At 56.4% G+C, this 22,888-nt stretch overlaps 3 protein-coding genes across 3 annotated transcripts; all 3 read left to right on the top strand.

Moving 5' to 3' along the window:
• The first annotated feature begins 608 nt into the window (after positions 1 to 608).
• Positions 609 to 10,338, top strand: P4HB (prolyl 4-hydroxylase subunit beta). Its single transcript, XM_030015348.2, has 11 exons — positions 609 to 825; positions 1,204 to 1,410; positions 2,233 to 2,366; positions 2,588 to 2,725; positions 5,714 to 5,818; positions 6,103 to 6,228; positions 6,667 to 6,867; positions 7,537 to 7,657; positions 7,886 to 8,067; positions 8,520 to 8,606; positions 9,266 to 10,338. The coding sequence occupies exons 1-11, from the start codon at positions 672 to 674 to the stop codon at positions 9,347 to 9,349; spliced, it is 1,539 nt and encodes a 512-aa protein (XP_029871208.1). The 5' UTR covers positions 609 to 671; the 3' UTR covers positions 9,350 to 10,338.
• A 2,470-nt stretch (positions 10,339 to 12,808) lies between these two features.
• Positions 12,809 to 15,149, top strand: PPP1R27 (protein phosphatase 1 regulatory subunit 27). The gene is made up of 3 exons (XM_030014895.2): positions 12,809 to 13,345; positions 14,459 to 14,609; positions 14,841 to 15,149. Exons 1-3 carry the CDS (start codon positions 13,159 to 13,161, stop codon positions 14,962 to 14,964), a joined length of 462 nt encoding a protein of 153 aa, XP_029870755.1. The 5' UTR covers positions 12,809 to 13,158; the 3' UTR covers positions 14,965 to 15,149.
• A 120-nt stretch (positions 15,150 to 15,269) lies between these two features.
• MCRIP1 (MAPK regulated corepressor interacting protein 1) lies at positions 15,270 to 17,417 on the top strand. The gene is made up of 4 exons (XM_041123910.1): positions 15,270 to 15,466; positions 15,536 to 15,654; positions 15,764 to 15,862; positions 15,974 to 17,417. Exons 1-4 carry the CDS (start codon positions 15,459 to 15,461, stop codon positions 16,036 to 16,038), a joined length of 291 nt encoding a protein of 96 aa, XP_040979844.1. The 5' UTR covers positions 15,270 to 15,458; the 3' UTR covers positions 16,039 to 17,417.
• The last annotated feature ends 5,471 nt before the right edge of the window (positions 17,418 to 22,888 follow it).

Below are 22,888 nucleotides of genomic sequence, written 5' to 3'. Positions count from 1 at the left end.
GACGCCGAGCGACTGCTGCCCCGCGCCCACCGCGCGCTCCCGGGCCCGGCCCTGAGCGCTGACCGGTGCCTGGGGGGCCGATGCCGAGGCCCGGGGGGGAGCGGGGGGGGATAACGGGGCCGGGGCCTCGCCCCGACCTCCGCCCGGCGGCCTCGCGCGCCGTAACGTGTCCCGCAACGTCACATGCCCCGCGGACTTTTCCCTCCGCGCGCGGCGGAAGAGCCCCTTTCCCCTTCCGGGCCGGGTCAAAGGGCGGTGGACGCGGCCCAGTCAGAATCCACCACGCGCGCCTGGCCGCGCGCACGCGCAGTGCCCACCCGCCGGGGCCGCCCGAGTGCCACGTTCGAGGGCAGGCGGCCGCGCGAGGCGGCGGCGCTGACCAATCGCGGGCGACGCTGCGGGGAAAGGGGCCAATGGCGGCCCGCGGGAGGGGAGCGAGGCCGGCGGCCAACCCGCGGCGGCGGGCGGAGGGCGGTACCCGGCCCGCCGGCGAATAGGAGCCGCGCGTCGGCCCGGACGGCGGGCCCGAGCCAATGGCCGGCGGCGGCAGCGCGGCGCGGCGCGGCCAATGGGGGCGCGGCGGCGGCCGGGGGAGGCGGGTTTATAAGCGGAGGCGGCGCCGCGGCCGCACGCCCGGCCCGGCCCGTCCCGACTCGCCGCCATCAGCGTCCATGGCGGGGCTCCGCGCGATCGCGGCGCTGCTCTGCCTCCTCCTGCCGCCGTCCGCCGCGGCCCTGGAGGAGGAGGAGGACGGCGTCCTGGTGCTGCGCGCCGCCTCCTTCGAGGAGGCGCTGGCGGCGCACCGCTACCTGCTCGTCGAGTTCTGTGAGCGGGGCCGGGGCCGGGGCCGGGTGGGGGGCCGCGCCGCGGGAGCGCTGGGCCGGGAGGAGCAGGCGGGCGGGGGCCGGGAGGGGAAGGGGAAGGAGGCGGAGTAGGGTGGAAGTGCTTGAGGGATCGGGCTGCCCCGGTCCGGGGTGCGGCGGGCCGCTGCCGGCGGCTGTGCGGGGCCGGGCTCGGCCGGAAGGCCGCCGAGGCGCTGGAGGGGGGAGGGGAAGGAGGGGCTGCCGGGCTCGGGGTGCGGGTTCCGCGCCGCCCTCGGCCCTGCCCCGTGCCCGCTGGCGGGGCTCCCTGAGCCCGGGGGGGGGCTGCGGGAGCATTGTGCTCGGGAGCGGGGGGGGCTCCGGCTGACGCCCCGTCCCGCAGACGCCCCGTGGTGCGGGCACTGCAAAGCCCTGGCGCCCGAGTACGCGAAGGCGGCGGCAAAGCTGAAGGCGGAGGGCTCGGAGATCCGGCTGGCCAAGGTGGACGCCACAGAGGAGTCGGAGCTGGCGCAGCAGTTCGGCGTGCGTGGCTACCCCACCATCAAGTTCTTCAGGAACGGTGACAAGGCCGCTCCCAAGGAGTACACAGGTGAGCCGGGGCGGCTGGCCCCGCCACCCAGGTGCAGAGGGCAACGACGTGGCAGCGGGTCCTTGCACCTGGTCCTTGCGCTCCCGTGTGTGCTGGTGCGGCTGGACAAGGTCCACTGTGACGGCGACCCAGGGAGCGGAGCGAGAGGGGGAGCGGCACCGCAGTGGGTGTGCTCCGGAGGGCTGTTGTGCTTGGGATGTCGAGGAATGGGTCAGCCTTCAGCAGGCTTTCTCACCTAAAGCTGGGGAAAGCCCTGATATGAGCCGAAGCGCATGGAATTGTTTTTGCGTAGGAAAGCAAAGCAATCCAAGCTTGATGTGTTGCTCGGCTTGTCTCGAGCAATGTAGCGCCCAGAATTGAAAAAATGCTTGGGCGGTTGGGTAAAGAGGCAAACACAAGATGTAAGACAGAGCTGCAAGGAAGACCAAGACAAGCAGAATTCAGCTAAACCATGCTGCACTGTGCTGGATGCTGAGGGTAACATCCAGAATACCGATTCTGAAAGGAAAGGGTGATACATTTGCATGAAAAATGTTAGTATCTCAGAGAAGTGCTGTATTGCTTCTCCAAGTTTAAGAATGTGCTTGGGCTAGAAGCAAGAGAAGGATGGATTCCCGGGAGCCCCTTGTACCTTGACTTAACAATTAGGGATTAGCTTAATTACACTAGGAGTGAAAGGAAAAGAGTTGCGTAAACCATATCTTGATTCTTCCCGACCTCTTGGCCAGCTGTTGAACAGTCTATCTCAAAGCTTAGGGGTTTTGTGTTCTTAAACTTAGTCAGGGGAAAAAGTGAATTGATGTTCTTATCTTTCTGGTGTAGCTGGCAGAGAAGCAGATGACATTGTCAGCTGGCTGAAGAAGCGCACTGGCCCGGCTGCAACTACCTTGACGGACACTGCTGCAGCAGAGACGTTAGTGGATTCCAGTGAAGTGGTTGTGATTGGTTTTTTCAAGGTAGAGTTTGTGCTTCTGTTTGAGAAGCTCTTGCGTATGTCTAGGGCCTTCCCTGCTTTCTGCCCCATGGGGACCTGACAGCTGGGGAAGGCTCTCTGTAAGTTGTGAAACACTTGCTGTCCTGCCTTACTTGCTCTTCCAGTTCTCTGGCTGGTAAGCCCAGGGATGTTTATGCTTCAGTTTGATGTGTCCCATGTGAGACACCTTTCTCTGTTCTCCAGGATTTGACATCAGAGCCTGCAAAGGAGTTCTTGTTGGCAGCGGAAGCTGTGGATGACATTCCTTTTGGGATTTCCTCCAGTGCTGATGTCTTCACCAAGTACCAGCTTAGCAAGGATGGCGTGGTCCTCTTCAAGAAGGTACTGGTTGGTGCAAAGCACGAGCACCACACTTGAGTCTTCTGCCTTTTCTTACCTCTTCTCTAATTAGTCAGATTCAAATGAGGGCAGCCCTGGACAAAACAGCAAAAGATCCTGTGCTGTCAATCTGACTGTTTCCAAGCCTCAGAGTCTGGGGGGGAGAAGAGCAGAGCCCACAGCCCCTTTGCGGGGTGGCAGAGCCCCAGGTCCCTTTGCAGGGCACAGCTGGCAGCAGAGGGGCCTGCAGTCGGCAGAGGGCAGCCTCAATGGTCTCCTGACCTGGTCCTGCCCTCCCAAAGCTGCTGAGCGTTGGGTCCAAGCTGTTGCTTCACTCACTTCCCTCTTTCTCAGATATCTGGCTGCAGTGCAGTAATGGTCAGCACAATGGTTGTAACTAATGAGGCCTCCTGTGCCCCTCCCTGAAATCTGAAGGTCTTAAACAGAATGGTAGCGAAGTTCTTGATGGTTTGCCATGATGCTCTGTGATTGATTATGGCTTAGCCAAGTTGCTTTTAAACATACTCAGTATTGACTTCTGCTGCAGTCAGTCGATGGCTGTGTCCAAGAGTTGTTCTGTCTCTCGCACTGCTGTGGGTTCCGTGGCATAATGATTCCCGTGAAGTTCCTAAGAGGATTTGCAGTTCCAGCTGACTAGGCTGGGGCAGTTGGATTATGTGCAGAGGGATGCTGGCCATCTAAAGAATCAGAAATAAACTTACTAATGCTTTTTGCTATTAAAATCCAAGTCACTGAGATGAAATTCTAGGTTTGAGAAGACAAGCAGAGGTTCCTTAGACTTGGTGGTACTGCCTGTATGGGTGCGGTGAGGCAGGACAAAGCCACTTTGGGTTCAGACTTATTAAATCTGTAATCTAATCAGTCATCGGTCTGACCAATTTGGCAGGCTAGAGCTGAATGAATTCTTATTTCATTCTCTTCTTTGTTCAGCTAAAGTAGTATATTTTATTCCACTATGCTTCTGAATTTGTAGTTATTTTTATGGTGCTAGAAGCCTGTAAACTGAAATTCTCAGTCGGAGGTCCCTTGGATCAGTATGGCTGAGGGTGCAAGTAAATTATCTGGCTAATGTGTTCAGAATGCTAGGGTTTTGCAACTAGAAAAGTTGGGGTGGGTGAAGGGAGCAGCATTTTGTTCTTGGTTGACTTACTACCTGTATCTTGCTCTTCTTGCGTGTATAGCTTTCCGTATGTAATCTTTCTGTATGCTTTATTCATGGCTAATGCTAGGCTGAAATAGCTGTTTGCAGGGGTTCGTGTCCTTTGGCAAACACTGAAGTCCAAATAGAAATGCTCCTCTAAAACTGCCTCTTTGGGGCTGCAGGGAGTACCAGCATTGGGTCCGAGCAGGCAACATATGAGAATGCTCTGAAGGGGCTAGGTTACAGCTAGGACTTCCAGCACTGACAAGTTATTACGCTGGGTTTTGAGTTACCTGTATGTTTTCTCATGTTTAGTTCTCTGTGGAATGGACTTGTGTTGATTTGATCTGATGTACTATAGTCTTGTGAGCTCTGTTGGGATTTCTTCTGCTTCTGAAGAACTGGGGCAATGGCAGGACCAGTCTTTAACAGTAAAGGAATTTTCAAGCTATTTTCTGTAAGTGTAGTGAGCTTGGGTACATCTGGAATGAAAAGCAATCCTGCACTTGGCAGCTTCTGTCAGGTGTGTTAGGAGTGGGAGGAACCTTGGTCTGAAAGGCAGTTCATGAGCCACTAGAGGGCTGGGATGCTGAGAAGTGCTCTGCTCTGCATGGAAGAAAGAAGGTGAGATGCTTTTCAGCCTGTGAATGCTGCTGCCTCCTTGGTCCTGTTTCAGTGCAATGTTGTGGTAGTGTCGTGAGAGCTCTTGAATATGTCCACCCCAAACTAAGATGAAAATGAGCAGCAATGGTAACCAAATATGAGGGCATAAGAACCAGATGGTTTATTTTACCAACAGTTATGTTTTTGGACTTTGGCTCAGCTTCCTGCAGTTAGTTGGGTCTAAACTGAGAGGGTTTGTTGGCTAGTCATTCTCATCTTATCCTTTGTGCAAGTTGTCCAGACTTGCAAAGACCCTCAAACAACTGTTCTGAAGGTGCTATGGTGATGTTCAATACTCTTTAAAGTATGTACAAAGTTAACTTCCAATGTTAAGTGTTTTGCTCAGGTTTTCAGCTGAGACTGGTATGCTTCCTCTAACAGAAGGTTATCTGAGTCCACTCTCTGGCTTCTGCCAGTAACTCGAGCATTGCCCTGCCATGGGACTGCTGTGTTATCCTGCACATCCTCTCTTTAACCTTGATGGTCCTCTACAGCTGTTCCCTTTCCTGGCTGCCAGAGAGGGTTCTGAGAATCCTGGTCAGGGATACAGGTGATGTCCTGATATAAAAAGGGATCTGGCACCTCTCGTGCGACGTGCGTGTTAAACACGTGCTGCTGTCTCTAACAACAGAGACTGAAACAACCCCACAGAGCTGAGTAAATTACTATTTACTTGCAGTGCATAGTGGGCTTTGCTGTCAGACTTCTTTCATAGTACTGTCTGGTTGAAGTGCTTGTGTCGGCTCTGACATTGCTCATTCCTGCAGAGCAGAAAGCTGCCTGTGCCCTGGTAGATTCTCACTGGTCTGCCTAATGCCTTCTACAAAGCTGTGTGGCAGCTGTTAAAAGTCCTTGTTGGTGACCTGTTTCACAAATTGTTTCATGATAGTGCAGAACAGTGCCAAGATCTAAGCTGACTGTCTTGTTGCTGCTCTCCCCTTTTGCTGCTTGGGGGTGATTTAAGGCTTTGCTTGCCGGGAAGATGAACACCTTGATCCAGATTTTATGTGAACATGGGGTGACCTTGTTGAGATGGAAGTCTGCTCTGAATAAGTGCAGCTGAGATCCATTGGAGCAGGGACTCTGGTGTGAATGCATCTTATTTCTTGAAGGAGATTTGTATGGGAAATGGAAGTGTTCTAATGCAAGAATATCTGGTTTTGCAGTTTGATGAAGGCCGTAACAACTTCGAAGGGGATCTCACAAAAGATAATTTACTGAACTTCATCAAGTCTAATGCATTGCCTCTGGTCATAGAGTTCACTGAACAGGTAGGTCTTTAGATAATTGGTAAGGCTTCTTCCTGTAGCTACTGCATGAATATAACAAAGCTTGAATTGTAGGTTGTGTGGCCATGTTTTTTCTTGGGGCTGACACCTGTTTGGGGTTATGGGGAAGTGTGAAGAACACAAGGGAAAGGAGGCATAAACTTGCCATTCAGAGCAGTCCTGTAGTGTTGGAAGCTCCTGTGGTCTAGTCAGAATAGCAGAGCCAAGCTAGTCTTGACACTGATTTACCTCTCTTCCAAAAATAAAGTTTATTTTCTACTCCTCAGACTGCTCCTAAAATCTTTGGAGGAGAGATCAAGACCCATATACTGCTGTTCCTACCAAAAAGTGTGTCTGACTATCAAGAGAAACTGGACAACTTCAAGAGTGCAGCTGGAAACTTCAAAGGGAAGGTGAGATGGATTTCTTGGATTATGAATTCACTGACCACCTCCTGCAGACAAGTGTAGCACTGTCTGTCTATATCCACTTAACAGCTGTGGAGGAGGACTTGAAGCTAGTGCTCTCTCTACCTGTGTCTCTCCATAATAGGTGACTGAGTCACTTACTGGCTTGCACAACTGTTGAAGGAATAGCAGTTAATTCCTGACTTTCCTTCTTGCAGATGTAAATCTGACTCTACCTTAATCAACATCAGTGCCAGGTCTGTGTGCATGCTGCTTGAACTGTTGCGGCTCCAGCATTTGTGCTCTGACAGGGTGCCCTCTTAATGGGCTTGGAGAAGGAAGAGGGGCCAGTTCAGCTGCTGCCCTTGCAAGTGTGTGTGTAAAGTATTGATAGCCAAGAGGCACTCATCTTCACCATACTGCTTTTGACTTTTTCTTCCAAAGATCCTGTTCATCTTCATAGACAGTGACCACAGTGACAACCAGAGGATTTTGGAGTTTTTTGGCCTAAAGAAGGAAGAATGTCCAGCTGTACGTCTGATCACGCTGGAGGAAGAAATGACCAAATACAAACCTGAATCAGATGACCTCACAGCAGACAAGATCAAAGAGTTCTGTAATAAGTTCCTGGAGGGCAAGATCAAGGTAATAAAGATAAATGCTGCTGGTGGTAAACCTACTGGTTGAGCAAGCATGAAAAAAATCCTCCTTGTGAGGAGTTGTGCGAGTCATCTGGAGAAAATCCTTCCAACTAATGTACAGAGAATCTAGTGGGCTTTGTGCTGAGAAACAGAAGGCAAAACTACTGGGGCATGAAGACTGTAAGAAAGCAAGCTATGTACTGGCACCTGGATACAATAAGAGCCTGCTCTTTCTGCTGCTTATGGGTAACTGCTGTTTATCCAGTTGCTCCTTCTGCCAGCAATCTGTGGAAGGTGTGAACTTGTGTGGCACAGTTTAAAGAGCTTTCAGCTCTAATCTGCTGGAGGTAGCCAGATGCAGCTTACTCCAGTAGTGACTGTTTAGCTAAACTCAGTCCTGTGGGAATAATACTGTCAGCAATATCGTTTCCTTCCTACAGAGCTCAATTGCAGTTCTCTCTGCACAAGAGCACCTGTTATTCCCATTTGTTCTGGGTGGGAAGGAGACTTTCTGTAAGCAGAAGAGGAAGTGACTGATTCATCTGATTGCTCACAGCCTATGATTGAGGCACTGAGGGGGGTGGTTAAATTTGGGTTTCCAGGATATGTGATTGCATGTACATTCCAAGCAGCTGTGTAGCAAACTATCTCTGAATTTCCCTTCGTATTCCAGCCCCACTTGATGAGTCAAGATCTTCCTGAAGACTGGGACAAGCAGCCTGTCAAAGTTCTAGTTGGGAAGAACTTTGAAGAAGTTGCTTTTGATGAGAATAAGAATGTCTTTGTAGAGTTCTGTAAGTATCTTTCAACAGCTGATTCCAAGTAACTGGCATGAAAGGAGTGCCAGAATATGGCATGACCAGGATTAGGGAGAAAGCATCTTAACAGAATCTAAGCCACAGAGTTGAAAAGATGCATTGGTTGAAAAGATGCTTGTGAACTGTCTGGTGTGGGGTCTGAGGGGGAGTGGTGGTGGTAATTTGTTAGGTTGTTGGTGCTAGCCATGTTTTTGTAATTAACAGATGCCCCCTGGTGTGGTCACTGTAAGCAGCTGGCTCCTATCTGGGACAAGCTGGGAGAGACCTACAGGGACCATGAGAACATTGTCATTGCCAAGATGGATTCGACAGCCAATGAAGTAGAGGCAGTGAAAATCCACAGCTTCCCCACACTCAAGTTCTTCCCTGCAGGCTCTGGCAGAAATGTAAGGCAGCAGCTGACCTTTATGCAGATCACCTAACAAGGGAGCACTAGAAATGCTTAGTTGCCTGCTGCTTGAGTTCTGTTTTGGTCAAGGCCTTTGGGAGGGCTCTCCATTCTGTAGGGATGGAACACATCAAGTCTACAGGACATCCGAGACCCTTTGTGGGGGGCTGGGCTGTAGGAAAGAGTTTGGTGGGGGTGGGAAGTGGGAATGGGGAAAGGAGGGAGGATAGCAGAGGACAGTGTGCTCATCTGCAGGCTATTCTTTCCTCGCAGTGATCTCTGAAGTCTAGTGGCTGAGCTGTTTTCCTTCGTCTCATATGGGTGAAGGTGAATTTTTAAATTCCCTTTTGCTTGGCATGTTAACTGTTGCTCAGAAAGAGAATTCTCCTTTCCAGGGGTGTGGTTCTGTAGGTGCCCATAACCATTATCTTGATGTTTTTTCCTGTGTAGGTAATTGACTATAATGGGGAGAGGACACTAGAAGGCTTCAAAAAATTCTTGGAGAGCGGAGGTCAGGATGGGGCAGCAGCTGATGATGTAAGTAATATTAATACAGTACTCTGGGCCTTCAGAATGTGGAGCATGGGTCAGATCTGGTGCTATGCTTGAATCCTCAGTCCTAAATAAGATCCTGGATTGTTATGTGGCAGGAAAGGATACTGCTGGTGAACAAAAGTGCCCACATCACAAAATGTGATCTGTTCAGTTGCAGCCCAGCTGGCCGTTGGCCTGTAATGGACTCCTTTTATTGACAACACTTCAGTTGGGTGTGAAATAAATGTTCTTGGGAGGCTTAAGCACAAATGCATGGAAACTGTTGATATTAACCTCTAAACGTGCATGAGCTGTCTCTGGTGGTTGTGCAAACTGCTGGAGTACTTAGAGGGCTTGTTTTTTATTGAGAACTCCTGCTCAGCACCTGGAACTTGAGCATTGTGATGGACACTTACATATGCAGTATATCTAGTTGAAAGCTCCTCACCTGCTGGGGTGGAGGGTGTTACAGGTGCAGGTACCGCCTTCCAGGGGCTTTTCTAATCCTTAAGGTCCCAAATTCAGAGCTCTTGGTAGAAGTCTCTGGATCTTTTGTTAACATGGCAGCAGAGAATAGCAAACAGATTAGTGATGCTGTTCTGTGCTTGGTTTTGGATCTGCCTAATGTGCCAGAAGCCAGCAGCTGTCTTTAACCCATACAGGATCTGGAGGACCTGGAGACAGATGAAGAAACAGACCTTGAGGAAGGTGATGATGAGCAGAAAATCCAAAAGGATGAATTGTAAAGAGAAGACTGATCTACATCACCCAAAAAATCAGACACTAAATTGGCTGCTGTTATGCAGTCCAGTGAGTCAGAAACCCATTAAGATTTAAAGCAGAAGGTAAATGACTGGAAATCCAGGGATTGGCTTTTAAAGTAACACTTTACCCTCACTTGTCTGTACACTTGACTATCTTTTCTTTCTTTTTGCTTCAGAAGGGATCTGTCACTAGGTAGCCAGCCCAGCCAGCTGGGCTTATTTTTTTTTATTGTGATGTACTTTTTTTGTACACAGCTTTTGTTTGAAGTATTCTGTTCTTCTGGGTAGAAGCAAATTGTGAAGCGGTAGCATGAGTTCAATGGCCCAACATTCTGGAGCCTTGCCACTAACATCTTCCAAGAAAGCTTTTTTCCTTTTTTTTTTTTTAATTTTAAAACTAAAGCCCATAATTGATTTCTGCACCTGGCAGGGTCCTAATGGTTTCAGCTGTTCTTCTCTGGAAATCAGCCTTCAGTATATGTAGGGGAAGAGGCAGTAGGCTGATGGCATCATCCTGGTGAAAGGTGTATGTGAAGGTGCTTCTCTTCATGCTGGCCAGATGTTTCCTTTCCCCTCTGCTTTAAGACACTTGGAGATGACTATTCCAAACACCTGGAAGGGTGGAATACTGTATGCACTGGCTGTGGCAGGCTCTGAGGGTGGAGGTGATCACTGGCTCACCAGCTTAGACAAGACCTAGCTGTGTTGCCATCCTTTCGATCAAATGCAAGACTGTTTTGCAGTCACTTTCCATGCATTATTTTGAATGGGTTGACCAGGCAGGTGGGTGGTGTGGGAGGGCCTGATAAAATAGATCAAACAGGACACTTGCAATTACTGGGTTTTGGGGAGGAACTTGAACAGGGGAGTGCCTCAAAGGCCTGAGCTGCATCAGGCTGGTTCTTAGCATTCCGCTACAATAACATTGGAACTGAATTTGTTGGCCAAATAAAGTTGAGATTTTAATACTACTCTGTCTCTTTGTCTTTATCAGACTATGGAATGAATAAATTTGAACCTGACCTGAAAGAGGATCAGACTTCTAGGGTGATTCTCAAGGGGCTCTGCCAAAATAGTGTGTGTTTGTCAGCTTTCTCAAACTTTCACTAAATACCACTTTCTTGAGAGAAACTATTCTTTTTGAATGCTTCCAGTTTTGCAGGTGGCTTCTGGTACCTTAACCTGAAGAAATTTGTATTGTGTAATCTATAAAGGAAAAGAACTTCAAGGTGACTATGTCATGTCCAGATTAAATCAGCTTGGGCAGGCAGACAACTAACAGCTCTGTTAGCAGTGAGTGAATGTTGGCCTGGGCTCTGAGAATAAGTGGCTCAGCTTGCCAGCTGGCTTGAGGTGAGAGGACCTCACTGCTCTTGAGCAGTTAACCAAGGAATTTGCCTACAGGGAAACCTGGGGCTGCCTGTAGCTGTGCTAGTCAGGCTCACATGATCCAGTGAGCTACATTGCTATTTCCAAACCAGTCACTTACTGCTGAAAATATTTTTGTAAGAAAATATGCTATAAATGTCACATGGGAGGGCATGGTGAGGCTAGAGGGCAACTCGGAAGGCTACTGGTGCCTGTCACTGAACATGGGTGCACTTGGGTGGTAGAACAGGAGTGTTGTACAACACTTGCCTGCAGCACCAGCTCCAGCTTCCCCCTGTGGTTCCCCTGGGAACAGAGCCCTGGCCGAGTCCTGGCATGGTCTACACAAACCTTTGGTGCAGCAGCACCTCAGCTGGGGCTGAACAGGCAATTGCTGGCTGTGGGATCAGAAAAGGGTGTTTGCTACTGCCTGTTCTGTTCATAATAAGTTGTGTTGTGTTTGTGACTGTTACCTGCAGTTAATGTGGAGAAGGATCTTAGAAGATGCCTCCCTCCAGGGCTGTGACCTCACACATCTGAAGGCAAGCAGGGGACTTGCTCTTAGTGTAGCCCAGTGTCCATTGCTGTACCCCAACAGAGCAGGCAGTGCTAGCGGCCAGTGTTGGGGCTGGTTAGTGGTAGCTGCCTTGCATTTTGGGGTAGGGAGGAAGAGAGCACTGCTAGTAAGAAGTTCCACTGGAAGGTGCTGGCTAGGACTCGGCTCAGAGAGGTCCATTTTTGCGGAGCCAGTTAAAGTGTAAACAAGGCTGAGCTCTGCAGTGGTTCTCCTCTGTTTATGGTCTGAGACCTTGCTCAGCTCAGAGGAGGGGGGCTTTTCTCATACACCAAGGCTCCTCTTGGCAGAGCAGGACTCCATCAGTCATGTTTTGTACACAGCTAATTGCTGTTCCAAGAAAGCAAGCTAAAGTGTTCTGTCTCCACAGCAGATAGCTCAGCCTCCTATTGCGCCGTGTTCTGTCTGATGTAACCCTGAGCAGAGATGCTTGGCAAAAAGATCAATGCATTTGCCAGAAGATAAACAAGTGCAGGCAGTTCTCAGGTGCATGGCTGACGGAGCTGTTGGCATCACTGCTGGCAGGCGTTCAGGACAAGGGTCTGCTGCAGGGGGGGCAGAATGAAATCTCTATGACTCCTAACATGGTACAGGGATTTTTCCTGACGCCTGCCTGGACAAGCCCCATCAGGATGAAACAGAGCACAATGTGCTCATGTATCTGAAATGACCAAACTTTGAGGGGAAAAAGCATGGAGGAGCAGTTGTTGCTTCAACCCTTGATGGATCTGAAAGATTCCTCTGTGGTAGATGGTCAGTTTTGGGCCTTTGACAGCCACAGCTGGAGAGTAAAGAATGCAGGAATTGTCTGGTGGTGGTGCTATTCTTCAGCTATTTTCTGAGGCTGTTCTGTAGAAATCTGCCCTTCTGTAGCAGCTGGTTCCAAGTTTGAAGTAGGACATCGAACACCACAGACTGGCATTGTAGGCTTCTGGTTCTGTGCCTGCATCAGGAGCACCAGCAGCACCTCTGTCCTTGCAAGGGCACAGATGATATCCAACGTGCTGGTGGTGTTCTCCATGCTTAGCTGTACGCTGTCTCACAGTTGTGCCAGGCAGCACAGCTCATTCTGCTCCTTTCAAGTTGTCTGATGCAACTACAGGAGAGTGACTTAGCTCTGAATGTATTTGGCACCATAGCTCTGACACGTCTGCAGTGTGCTGGCTGGTCGGTAAATGAGCGGCTGGTTCCCCTCACTTGGTCATCCTGTGTGTGTCTCTTCCCTGGCATGTGCGTGTGTGTGTGTGAGGGCTTGCTGCTGGGAAGTTCTGTTTTCAGGCCCTTGGGCTCCTCTGAAGGGCTATCCATGCAAAAGCAAGAGTAGATTTGACCCTTTGGATGGGCACATCAACAGGTGGGTGGTAAGATGAGACACCAACTTCTGCCCAAAAGTGGGAGGCTGTGGGCCTGGGCAGCTCGATTACGAAGTATCGTGGCAAATAGCATGAGCTGCATGTCCTCAAAATAGCCCGCGGGAGCCTATATAATGCGATGCCGCTGGAGAACCATCAGTCCTGGGCCAAGGGCCTGCGGGTGAACTGCGTGTGCCCAGCGCCACCTCCTGCATGTGCCATGGGAGTGTAGGGAAAGCCCGGTGGCCGCCACTTTCCTGCCAGCGAGGGGGACTTGTACCCACTGGGGACACAGACACGGGCGTGGAGGGAGCACAGCGGTGTGGGTGCATCACACCTCCACAGCGAGGAGGGACCTGACAGGCAGAAGAGGAGAAAGCAGCGCTTCGAGGCCAGCGAGTGGTAGGGCCAAGGACTGAGCAACTCCGGCTGCTCCTACAGCCCCCCATGCCTCTGCTCCTCCTCTTCCTCTGCAGTGTCTGAAGGCTGCGATCAGCATGAAGGACTATTACCCAGCCTCAATGCCCCGGTACAGTCGGTACGCCCGGAGACTGAGAGCCTCACGCACTGTGCACTTCCCCAATGATGTCGTCTTTCAGGACCACATCAGGCAGGGGGACCTGGAGCAGGTGGGCAGATTCATACGTGCCAGGAAGGTGACGCTGGACACCATCTACCCTTCTGGTGAGTGCTGCCAGGGTTGGCAGAGCTGGAATCTGTGCGGCGGCATGGCTCAGCTGGGCCACAAGGGAGATGAGCGAGCTGTGTGGCCAAAACTAGGATGTGGGCCACCTTCAGCAGGGTGACAGGTTGGAATCGAGTTGTTTTCCTCCCTAGTGAGGACTAGTGCCCCCAACATTGCTAAGCAGGGCCCAAGAGAGCCCCGTGCCAGTGCCCCAACATCTCCCCTCAAGGGCACAGTCAGCATACGCTGCGGGAAGGGGGCAGTTTGCCCCCTGGGTCCCTTCAAAGCATGACGGCGCAACTGCAGTGTGGTGGGACCTAGAAAAGCAGCAGTGAGCACAGGCTGGTCTGTGGAGCTCTGGATGGGACAGTAGGGCTCTTGCCTTCTGCCCCGGTTTGGGGGAAGAGTGGGGAGAAGCAAGGCTCTGTATCTTGTGCCTGGCTCTGTCCATTTCTCACCAACACTGTTCTCTCTTGCGCGTCCAGATCCGTGGACTTGCGGCATTTATGTTTCTGGGGGAGGCACTGTGTTACGTTTGCACCCAACCTCACTAGCAACTGTTTCTGGAATGCCTTGATCCGTACTGGCTGGTGCAGAGCCCAGATTTGTCCCTTTCTTGTGCTTGGCTTCAGCTTCTGCTGTCACATGGCTAGGGAGACAGGGTCTCAAATGACCCTGTGCTTCCTCCCATCTATACTGATTGCTTCATTACTTGCTCTGTAAGGAGCTTCTGAAACTTGGACAGAGCAGGACCCTGGAGACACTCTTCTCATGTCACCATGTGAGTCCTGGCCGGGACTTGGGGCAGGCCGTTGGCCGGGAGCTCTGCAGGAGAGGGCAGCTCCTCCGCCCTTACAATCTGTCCTGCCTGGCCTAGAGAGGAGGTGGCTGCTACGCCATCTTAGATGAGGTATTTATGGTGTGGAAGGGGAACAGAAACCTGCGGCAGCTCCTCTTGGTTCCTCAGTCTTTGCTTCTTTCCCCAAGCTCATCTCCCCAGTAATGAGGGTTTGCTGGCACCCCTCTTTCCTGGGCTGTGGACAACTTGCACTTGTAAGCTCAGCATTAGGACTCCCTGCTCAGCCCAGCGCTAACAAAGGCTTTCCCTCTAGGCATGGCAGCCCTCCACGAAGCTGTGCTTACTGGAAACCTGGACTGCGTCAAGCTCCTGGTTAAATACGGCGCTGACATCCACCAGAAAGATGAGAACGGGTGGACGCCCCTGCACATGGCCTGCAGCGACGGCTACGCTGACATAGCCAGGTGAGGAGCCCCTCGCCTGGGCTGCGATGGGACACCCCTGCATTGCAGAGCCCTGAGAACTGCAGCCGACAGCGACGGGGCTGGAGCGGGCTCCGGGCGCCTCATCCTAGGAGGGTGCCTGGTACTGGCAGTGCACGCGGGACCACCCGGGCCTTAGAGCTCCCTGCAGCGGGGGGTCAGGGCAGCGGGCTCTGGGGGAGCCCGGGTGGCTCAGCTCCCTGTCTCCTGCAGGTACCTCATCTCCCTGGGGGCCAGCCTGGAGGCTACCACCGACGCCGGGGAGAAGCCCTCGGACCTCATCGACCCCGAGTACAAGGACCTGGTGGAGCTCTTCCAAGCCACCACGATGGACTGAGGCGGGGCACGGCGAGGAGCAGGCCCCGAGGGCCGCGAGGGGCCCGGGCGGCGGGGCTGCGCCGGGCCCGAGGGCCGGGGCCGGGCCTGGGCTGGGCCTGGGCCGGCGGCCGGGCGGGGGCTCGCTCGGTACCGCGTCTCGGGAACCACTTTGTACTTTTCCAATAAAGCATCTCGGACACCGCCGCCGTCGGGCCTTGCGCCGGGGACCGCGGGTGGATTCGGGCGGGGGCCCGGGTGTGGGCGGGGCCTGGCCGGGCCGGGCCGGGCCGGGCCCGACGCGGGGGGGCGGGGCCGCGCCTGCGCGCTGCGGCGCTTCCGTCGGGGCCCGAGGGCGAGCGGAGGCGGGAGCCGGGCCCAGGTGAGGGGCGCGCGTTGCCATGGCGACGGGCGGGGGGCGGCCCGCGGCCTAGCCCCGGCCTGGCCGCCCTCTCCTTTCTCCCCGCAGCCGCGCCGAGCCGAGCCGAGCCGCGCCGCCGCCGCCGCACCGCCGCCATGGCCAGGTGAGCCCCGCCCGGCCCCGGGCCCAGCCGCGGCTCCGGGCCTGGCTCAGCCCCGCGCTTCGCTTTCAGCTCCCCCGTGTCCCGCGTGGTCTACAACGGCAAGCGGAGCGGCGGCCCGCGCTCCCCCGGCGCCGGCAGCGAGATCTTCACGCCGGCCCACGAGGAGAACGTGCGCTTCATCTACGAGGGTGAGCGGGGGAGGAGGCCGCGGGGCTCGGGGGGGTGGGTCCCGGGGCTCGGGGGGGCCCGGCCGGGCCTGCACCCGGGCGAGCGGCCCCCTCACCCGCGGCCCCGCAGCCTGGCAGTGCGTGGAGCGTGACCTGCGCAGCCAGATGGGCTCCGAGCGCGGCCTGGTCGAGGAGTACGTGGAGAAGATGCCGAACCCTAGCCTCAAAGGTGAGGGGGGCGGGGGGCACCCTCCCCCGCTCCTGCCGGAGGAGACGGTCGGCCCCGGGGAGGGCTGTGATGCGGCCTCTGCCGCCAAAGGCTCTCCTGTCTTCCCTGCAGCGTTTAAACCTGTCGACCTGGGTGATCTGAAGAGGAGGAACACACAGGATGCAAAGAAGTCCTAAGGCAGGTCCTCCCTGCGGATCGGCTGGTCTCCTAAGGTCCTCAAGCAGATTTAATTTGAGATTTTGTGTTGATTTCCTCCTCTGGTCTGTACTCCCAAAAGCCCGCGGGAGAGCCAGTCAGCTTTGGGGCTGGCTCTGAAGCTACCTGAAATCAAAGATGCTCAGGGGCTCACCGAGGATGCCCAGAGCCTGTTGCATAGGATTCCAGTCCCCCACTCATAGCTTTCTCTGGCCTCAAGCTGTCCTTACCCACTTCATGCTGGGCTCGCAGATCTCCCATTCTCCTTCCATCTCTGCCCCTGGCATGTTGAGTACATGGGCTCCCTGGGCTCTGGTGTGCAGCGGGGCAGAGCAGAGTGGCTGTGTTGTCAGCAGAGGCAGCGCTAGTTCTCCGCTCGCTTCTGTGCACCAAGGATCCACAGCTGCTGGGGCAGGCTGGGGGGAGAAGGAACGAGAGTTGGTTCTGTCCTTCTGCCTCGGGACAGACAGGCAGCCCCAGTTCAACACCCTTTGCGCAGCTGACTGCTGGGCAGGTCACAGTCTGGCTGTTCCTTGCTCCCTTGTGGGAGGGCTTAATTTGTACCTGGGCTGCTAGCACTTGGGACTCACAGTGCTGCCAGAGCTCGTGGGTCCGTATCCGAGGTGGGATTTTCTTTGTGCTTAGACGGGGCCAGGTCTCTGTGGTGCTGGAGCTGCTCCTCTCTCCCTGCAGATGAGAGACAGGGTGTCAGCACTGGCCCCAGCCCCAAGCGCCTGAGAGGTGCTCAGAGGGGGGTGTTGGGCTGCGTTCAGGCCCCCTGCCTCAGTACTCTGGCAGCTCCATGGGAGGTGGCAGCAGTGGGGGGTGGCTGGTGCTGGCTGTGTGGAAAGAAGCTCGTTGGCATCCTTGCCTGAGCAGCGCCGTGCTGTTTTATACTAACACCATTTTCCAGACGTGCACCCTTGGAAGAGAACTGGTGGAAATGTCACTGTGGGGGAGCTGCCATGGTCGGTGTAACTTGCACTGGGGTGGGCTTTCTTGGGACCTTCACTCCTGGCAAGGCTCAGGTGGTTTCTGCATCATCGCCTCTGAGTGAGGGAGAGCGACTGTGCCATCCTCGCCTGTTTGAGCAGAGCAGCCGTGCCAGCTGGGGAGCTGCTCTGTGCCCCCAGAAGACCGTGGGGAGCGGCGGGAGCAGCCCCCTGCCTGCCTGTGCTCCGAGCCGGCGGGGAGGGGGCTGCCGGGGGCTCTGCCCCACGCCAGTGGGCTTTGGGAGGGGTGCGGGGGAGTTGTGGCTGCCATTACCTTTCCTTTGTTGAGTCGTTGAGCTATACTGTTCCTTTTTTTTCTGTTGTCTGTCACTTGAGGAGTGTTGTAAATAAAAGCTGGTGTCCTTTTGGGTCTGCCTCTGTGTGATGCTGCCACCACAGCTCCGCAGCTGCCTTGGCCAGGCGCAGGGCCGATCCGTCGGCTGTTGGCCACAGGGGTTGGGTCCAGCGGTGGAGTAGCGTGCAGGATGCTGCCAGGCTGCTCCTGATGGTGATGGTGTGCCGTGCCTGGCTTGACACTGCAAAGGCCTGGGAGAGGTTTGTCTCAGCTGCAGTATCCCGGTGAGCTGTTCCCTGCCTGATCCTCTCTTGGTTCCTCGGCTGCCTGTGCCCGCAAGCTGCGTGTGCACGCTGGTCTCTCGGTCCTGGCCTGTGTACGCCTGCAGCCTTGCTGGGGCAGGGGCCTTGTTCTTCCCTTTTTTAGACTTCCAAAACGTTCCTATTTTGTTGCTGAAGCCCTGTGTTTTCCATTTTAGACTTCAGCGCTGGCAATAAAGGCCAGGGCTTTCTGTGCCTTTTCAGGCCTGATCAAGTCCTAAGGAGAAGTAACGCAGAGAGCAGAAGCTGCCTCTTACTTTTATTTCTTTTATTTTTTTTCCAGAAGGGATCTTGGCCTTGCATTTGCTCTGGGCTCTTAATTTCACCGCAAGCATGTGCAGCCTGGCACTGCATGCTGGTAGCACAATGCCCTTGGGCTCTGGCAGCCCTCCTGCGAGCCAGCATCCTAGGAGCTGTCGCTGGACCAAAGATTTAAATGTTGAGACTATTAATACACTCGTATCCTCTTCCCTCCCCTGCTTTAATGGCATTTAAACTATACTTAGCATTGCTAGAATTTCTCCTCAAGTGCATCTCTACACTTAGCCACGACCCTGTTTAACTCCCATCACCAAAACATTCCCGGGGTGCACGCATGCCGGGGCGCGCTGCCCAGTTCTGGCACAGCGGGACGGTGCCTTGGCCCCCTGTTGCTGCCGACTCCGTCGGAGCCGCCCATGGGCCCGCTTCCTTGGCCCGTCGCTGCCAGGCCCTGCTTCCCCGCAGCCAGCAGGGAGTGAGTGCCCTTGGGGGAGCAGGGGCAAGAGGTGACAGTTCTCGCTGTCGTGGCCCCTCTCCTTCGACTTTTCCTGCAGGACGGGCCCCATGGTGTGCCCCGTGTCCGGGGAGCGCGGCAGATGAGCGGCTGCCCTGGCTGGAAGCCCTGAGTGCGTCTGGAGCGGTGTGTCCTGGGTCCGTGCGTCCCGAGGGTATGGGAAGGGGCTCTGCTGGGGCTGGCGGCACTGGAGGAAGGCAACCCATCCCAGCCTGCTGATTGGGGGACCCCCTGCACCTCGGGGCTGCTGAGGGAGGGAGCGGTGCGAGGGGAGCGGGACGGGGCTGCGTGCGTGGGCAAGAGCTGCCCCAACACACCAGCAGCTGGCCCCACGCTGCCGGCACAGCTGGACTGTAGCAGCCCCCGAGCAGCTCGTCCGAGGGTTGTGCCCCCCGTGCTCCGGTGCGGAGAGCTGCAGCCGGCTGGCTCGCTGCTCTGACAGCTGGGCAGGGATGGCTCATGGCCCGGTGCGGGATGGGGTCTGTGCAGTGCCAACCCCCCTTCCTCGCCGGGCCAGGCAGGCTGCTGGCTGGCTTCCACGGAGCCCGGCACTGTTCCCCACGGCTGGGTGCATGCTGCAGACTTTGTCTGGGACTGTCCTGGAGGCTGCAACAGTGTCCCTGAGCCTGAGGGCACGTACGGGGGTCCTGCAGGCCAACCTTGCCAGCCTCTGCCTTGTTTTTCTCTTGGCTTGGGTGCTGTAAAGCCAGAGGCAAAGCAGTCGCTCAAACTCTAATGAAATGTCATACAAAAATCATTCTATAAACAGGCGATTTTTATAAAGACTAATAACAAACCACAGGGGTGAGGGCGGTGAGGCGGTGCAGGAGAAGCGTGGAAGTCAGGTGGCGGGGTGGGTGCCCCTGCAAGGCAGCGAGGCCCCAGGCCAGAGAAATCAGGCTGTTTACCTATAAAAATTGAACTCGGCAAGGGTTTATTTTCCCTGTGACTCGGATACAGTGCTTATCATTAGATTAAACGGTGGGAGGAAGAGAGGTATGTGTTGTATCATTGAATTAAGCGGTGGGAAGAGGGGACGGCAGCAGGCAGAATCTACTTAGAACACCAATTTGCAGTGCTCGATTCCCTTGATGAAGTGGGAGTATTCCTGCGAGGCGCCATGGCCCCGGGGTGCCTGGGGGGTGCCACTGCCCGGGCAGACCGGGTCGGGCAGCGGGTGGTGATTTATTGCTCCGGCCCCATTCCATGCCTTGGGGTTTAGCCCCACAGCCAGGGACTCGTGCTGCGGCTGAGTCTGGCCTCTGCCCCCCAAGCACCTCTAAGGAGGAAATTTTTTACGCTGAAGGTGGTGAAACACTGGCCCAAGTTACCCAGAGAGGTGGTCAATGCCCCATCCCTGGAAACATTCAAGGCCAGGTTGGACGGGGCTCTGAGCAACCTGATCTAGTTGGAGATGTCCCTGCTCATGGCAGGGGGGGTTGGACTAGATGACCTTTAAAGGTCCCTGCCAACCCAAACTATTCTGTGATTCTCTGATTCTCTGCCTGGGGTGTGCAGGCTGGTGAGCTGGTGGCAGCGCCTTTGTTCTACCGGTCAGGCAGCTGGGATCTGCACCTGTGTGTGTGTGCATGCGTGTGTGTGTATTTGTGAGCGTGCCTGTGTGTGAGTGTGCCTGCATGTTTGTGTGCGTTGTGCAGGTTGTGCTGCCCGAGATGTACCCCGGGGAGGTGTGGGGGTGCAGGCTGTGCTGCCGAGACGTGCACCCCAGGCTGCTATCAGGGTGCACACGGGGGTGACACCTGCCGCGGGCAGTGCCAGGCCACGGCGGGGGGGTCCCTCGGCCCCAGCCTTCACTGCTGCCCGCGGGCAGCTTCCTCCACGCCAGCCACATCTTGCCTGCCCCGTCCCGCAGCCCGGTGCAGGGTGGGTGCCGTGTCCCGCAGGCACCCACTGTGAGTGGAGGCTCTGTCCTCAGCCCTGGGTTCAGCCAGAGCCCTGGCAGCCAGTGGGCACGGCAGCACAGAGGCGGCAGGCTGTCCCCTTCCAGAGACTCTCTGTGGTGACGGGAAAGGATGCTGACGGCAGTCCCGTGGGAGCTAGCTCCTTGGGCCAGGGCTGGCCCCGCTCCCAGGGGCTGCAGGCACCCTGCTCCCTCCCTCTGGGGTCCCAGGAGCTGTGCGGCTCCTGAGGAGGGGCTGTGCCCAGCAGTCCTGGGGGTCCGTGTGTGCCCGGGAGCCGCTGGCCAGGGCACGTGGCTCTATGGGAGCGGGGGGGATGACCAGGACACAGGGGCTGCAGGCTCAACCCTGCGGCACCAGCAGTGCCCTGGCTTTGGGGCGGCAGCCAGGCTGGTGCCAAGTGCTATGGGGCCACGTTCCGGCGGGCCCCAGCGTGGGCTGACATCAGGCGTTTGCATGAGGCTCCTGGCCACCAGCAGACACCGTCCCTGCTCAGGGCTGTGCCCGGTGCTGCCAGCTCTGACCCCTGGCCAGCCCCTGCCACGTTCCTCAGCCCCCTCAGTAGGGAGAAGGTGGGGGCCGGGGATCTGCCACCCCTGACACGGACCCCTCGGGGTGCTGGAACCAGCTAGCCTGTGAGCAGGATGGCGGGACAAGGGGCTGTGTGGGGGACATGGGGCAGTGCAGGAGCTGCCCCATGGCCCCGGGGGACACAGGGCATTGCCGCAGGGATACCCTGTGAGCTGGGGCTGGCTTGGGGTCCCCAAAGGGTCCCTGTTATGGTGTGGTGGACACGGGGCCCCGGTGCTGCGTGTCACCCCTCCTGGACAGGGTCTGGGGGTGCTCATGCCCTTAGTGCTGTGGGGCCAGCCTGGCCCCGGTGGGGTGTCACAGGGGGATGACAGTGGGGTGTTGCCATGGCAATGCTGGAGCAACAGGCGCAGGGCCCGGTGCCGAGCGATGACCATATTTACCTTCCCAGAAACCGCTTTGTGCTTCAGCAATTTGCCTCAATTAGGCTCGTTACCACGTCAGGAGGCCGCAGTGACGGCCCTGGCTGTGGGGGCCAGTGGCTCTGCGGGGGCTGCCCGGACCGGCTCTGGCACCGTGGCTCTGGGCAGGGTCTGTCCCTGTCCCCCTCCCCATCCCCATCCCTGTACCTGGTGGCCCACGACCCCTGCACTCCCCTCCCCTTACCCGCTCAGCCCCACAGCACCTCTCCCCCATGGGTAATGTGTCCCTACAGCACCGCCATGCTGCCCCACGGCACTGCTGCCACAGGCTCTCAGCCTCCAGCACCATGGCCCAGACCCCTCCGCCCCACGTCCCCGCTGCCTGCGCTGCACCAGCCCCTGGACGCCGGGTTCCCGCTCGGCCGGGGCAGACGGCAAGTTGTCAAGTAAACAGAGGAAAATTACTGCGTGCTCGGCACGGCGCTGCTGCCGGGAGCCAAGCACTGCACAGCTGGGGCCGGCGCTGTGGGCATGGCCTCCCCATGCCACGGCCAGCCCCGCTGACGCCCTCGCAGTGGTCTGGGACCCCGCCACCCCCCGGGCAGACAGCGTGGCTCCCGCCGTCCCTCGTGCCGGCCGGCGTGGGCGGGCAGGGCCGTGGCAGTGCGGGCGATGCTGAGACAGGGTGGTATTTGGTGGGGGGGGCGGCCGCCCGCCCAGCGCTGCTGTTTACTGCATGGGACTGCCGGTGGCTGCCGCGGCACAGCTCCAAGCACTCGCCACGCTCATCACGTCCCCTGCGCTGGGCTGCACGTGGGGTCCAGACAGCCGGGAACCGTCATCTGCTCGGGGCCAGGCAGGGACAGCCATGCAGGGTGACAGGCAGCGCCCAGGGTCCGCGGGCAGCAGGGGGTCATGGCAGGGCTGGTGTCTGTCCTGCCACCGCCTGCCGGGCAGGGTGACCCCAGCCGGGGAGGTGCGCCTGCCTAATCCCTGCACACCAGGCGATTGTGGTGCCCAAAGCCGCGGCATCCGGGCTTAGCGCTCATGTGCGCAGCACAAGCCTCTTAGGGTGCTGGCCCGCCGCGCTCCCTCCCCACCACAGCCAGCCAGCCCAGCCTGCTGGCACAGGGGGGGCCCGCAGCCCCGCACCCCATGGCACTGCTCACGGTGCTTGGCGCTGCCCCTGGCTGCTGCCCGGCCCGTGGCCCGGGCTAGCTCCCAGGAGAGCGGGGGTGCCGGCAGGCAGAGCCAAATGATTTAATTAAGGGCTCCTGGCAGCGAGAGGACAGAGCCGATTAGCGGCCAGAGGAGAGCGTGTGCTGGCAGGGAGCTGGAGCCCTGGCCGGCAGCGCTGCAGCTGCTGCTGCCTCATGTCTGCCTCGCTCACCTGTGTGGGGCCATGGGGCAGGCAGCAGGGCTGTGGGGCAGGCTGTCTTCTGGTGCAGCCCATCCATGCTGGGTGGCCCACCTCCTCGTTCGTGGCTGTGGCCATCAACCGTGGGTGCTCGGGGGCACAGTCTGGGGCCACGGTGTCCCTAGTCCCCACACCCCGGACAGAAAGGCGGACGCGGAGC

This window comes from Aquila chrysaetos, chromosome 5, assembly GCF_900496995.4.
Source record: "Aquila chrysaetos chrysaetos chromosome 5, bAquChr1.4, whole genome shotgun sequence".
Taxonomy (NCBI): domain Eukaryota; kingdom Metazoa; phylum Chordata; class Aves; order Accipitriformes; family Accipitridae; genus Aquila; species Aquila chrysaetos.
Note: the sequence above shows the minus strand (reverse complement) of the source record. Positions and strands in the feature narration are given on the sequence as shown.

Coding starts and splice junctions, on each gene's coding strand:
- P4HB (XM_030015348.2), top strand. CDS start 672: ATGGCGGGGCTCCGCGCGATCGCGGCGCTGCTCTGCCTCCTCCTGCCG. Junction 6,868..7,536: donor TCCTGGAGGGCAAGATCAAG/GTAATAAAGATA, acceptor TTCGTATTCCAG/CCCCACTTGATGAGTCAAGA. Junction 8,068..8,519: donor CTGCAGGCTCTGGCAGAAAT/GTAAGGCAGCAG, acceptor TTTCCTGTGTAG/GTAATTGACTATAATGGGGA.
- PPP1R27 (XM_030014895.2), top strand. CDS start 13,159: ATGAAGGACTATTACCCAGCCTCAATGCCCCGGTACAGTCGGTACGCC. Junction 13,346..14,458: donor GGACACCATCTACCCTTCTG/GTGAGTGCTGCC, acceptor CTTTCCCTCTAG/GCATGGCAGCCCTCCACGAA. Junction 14,610..14,840: donor GGCTACGCTGACATAGCCAG/GTGAGGAGCCCC, acceptor TGTCTCCTGCAG/GTACCTCATCTCCCTGGGGG.
- MCRIP1 (XM_041123910.1), top strand. Junction 15,655..15,763: donor CGTGCGCTTCATCTACGAGG/GTGAGCGGGGGA, acceptor GCGGCCCCGCAG/CCTGGCAGTGCGTGGAGCGT. Junction 15,863..15,973: donor GCCGAACCCTAGCCTCAAAG/GTGAGGGGGGCG, acceptor TCTTCCCTGCAG/CGTTTAAACCTGTCGACCTG.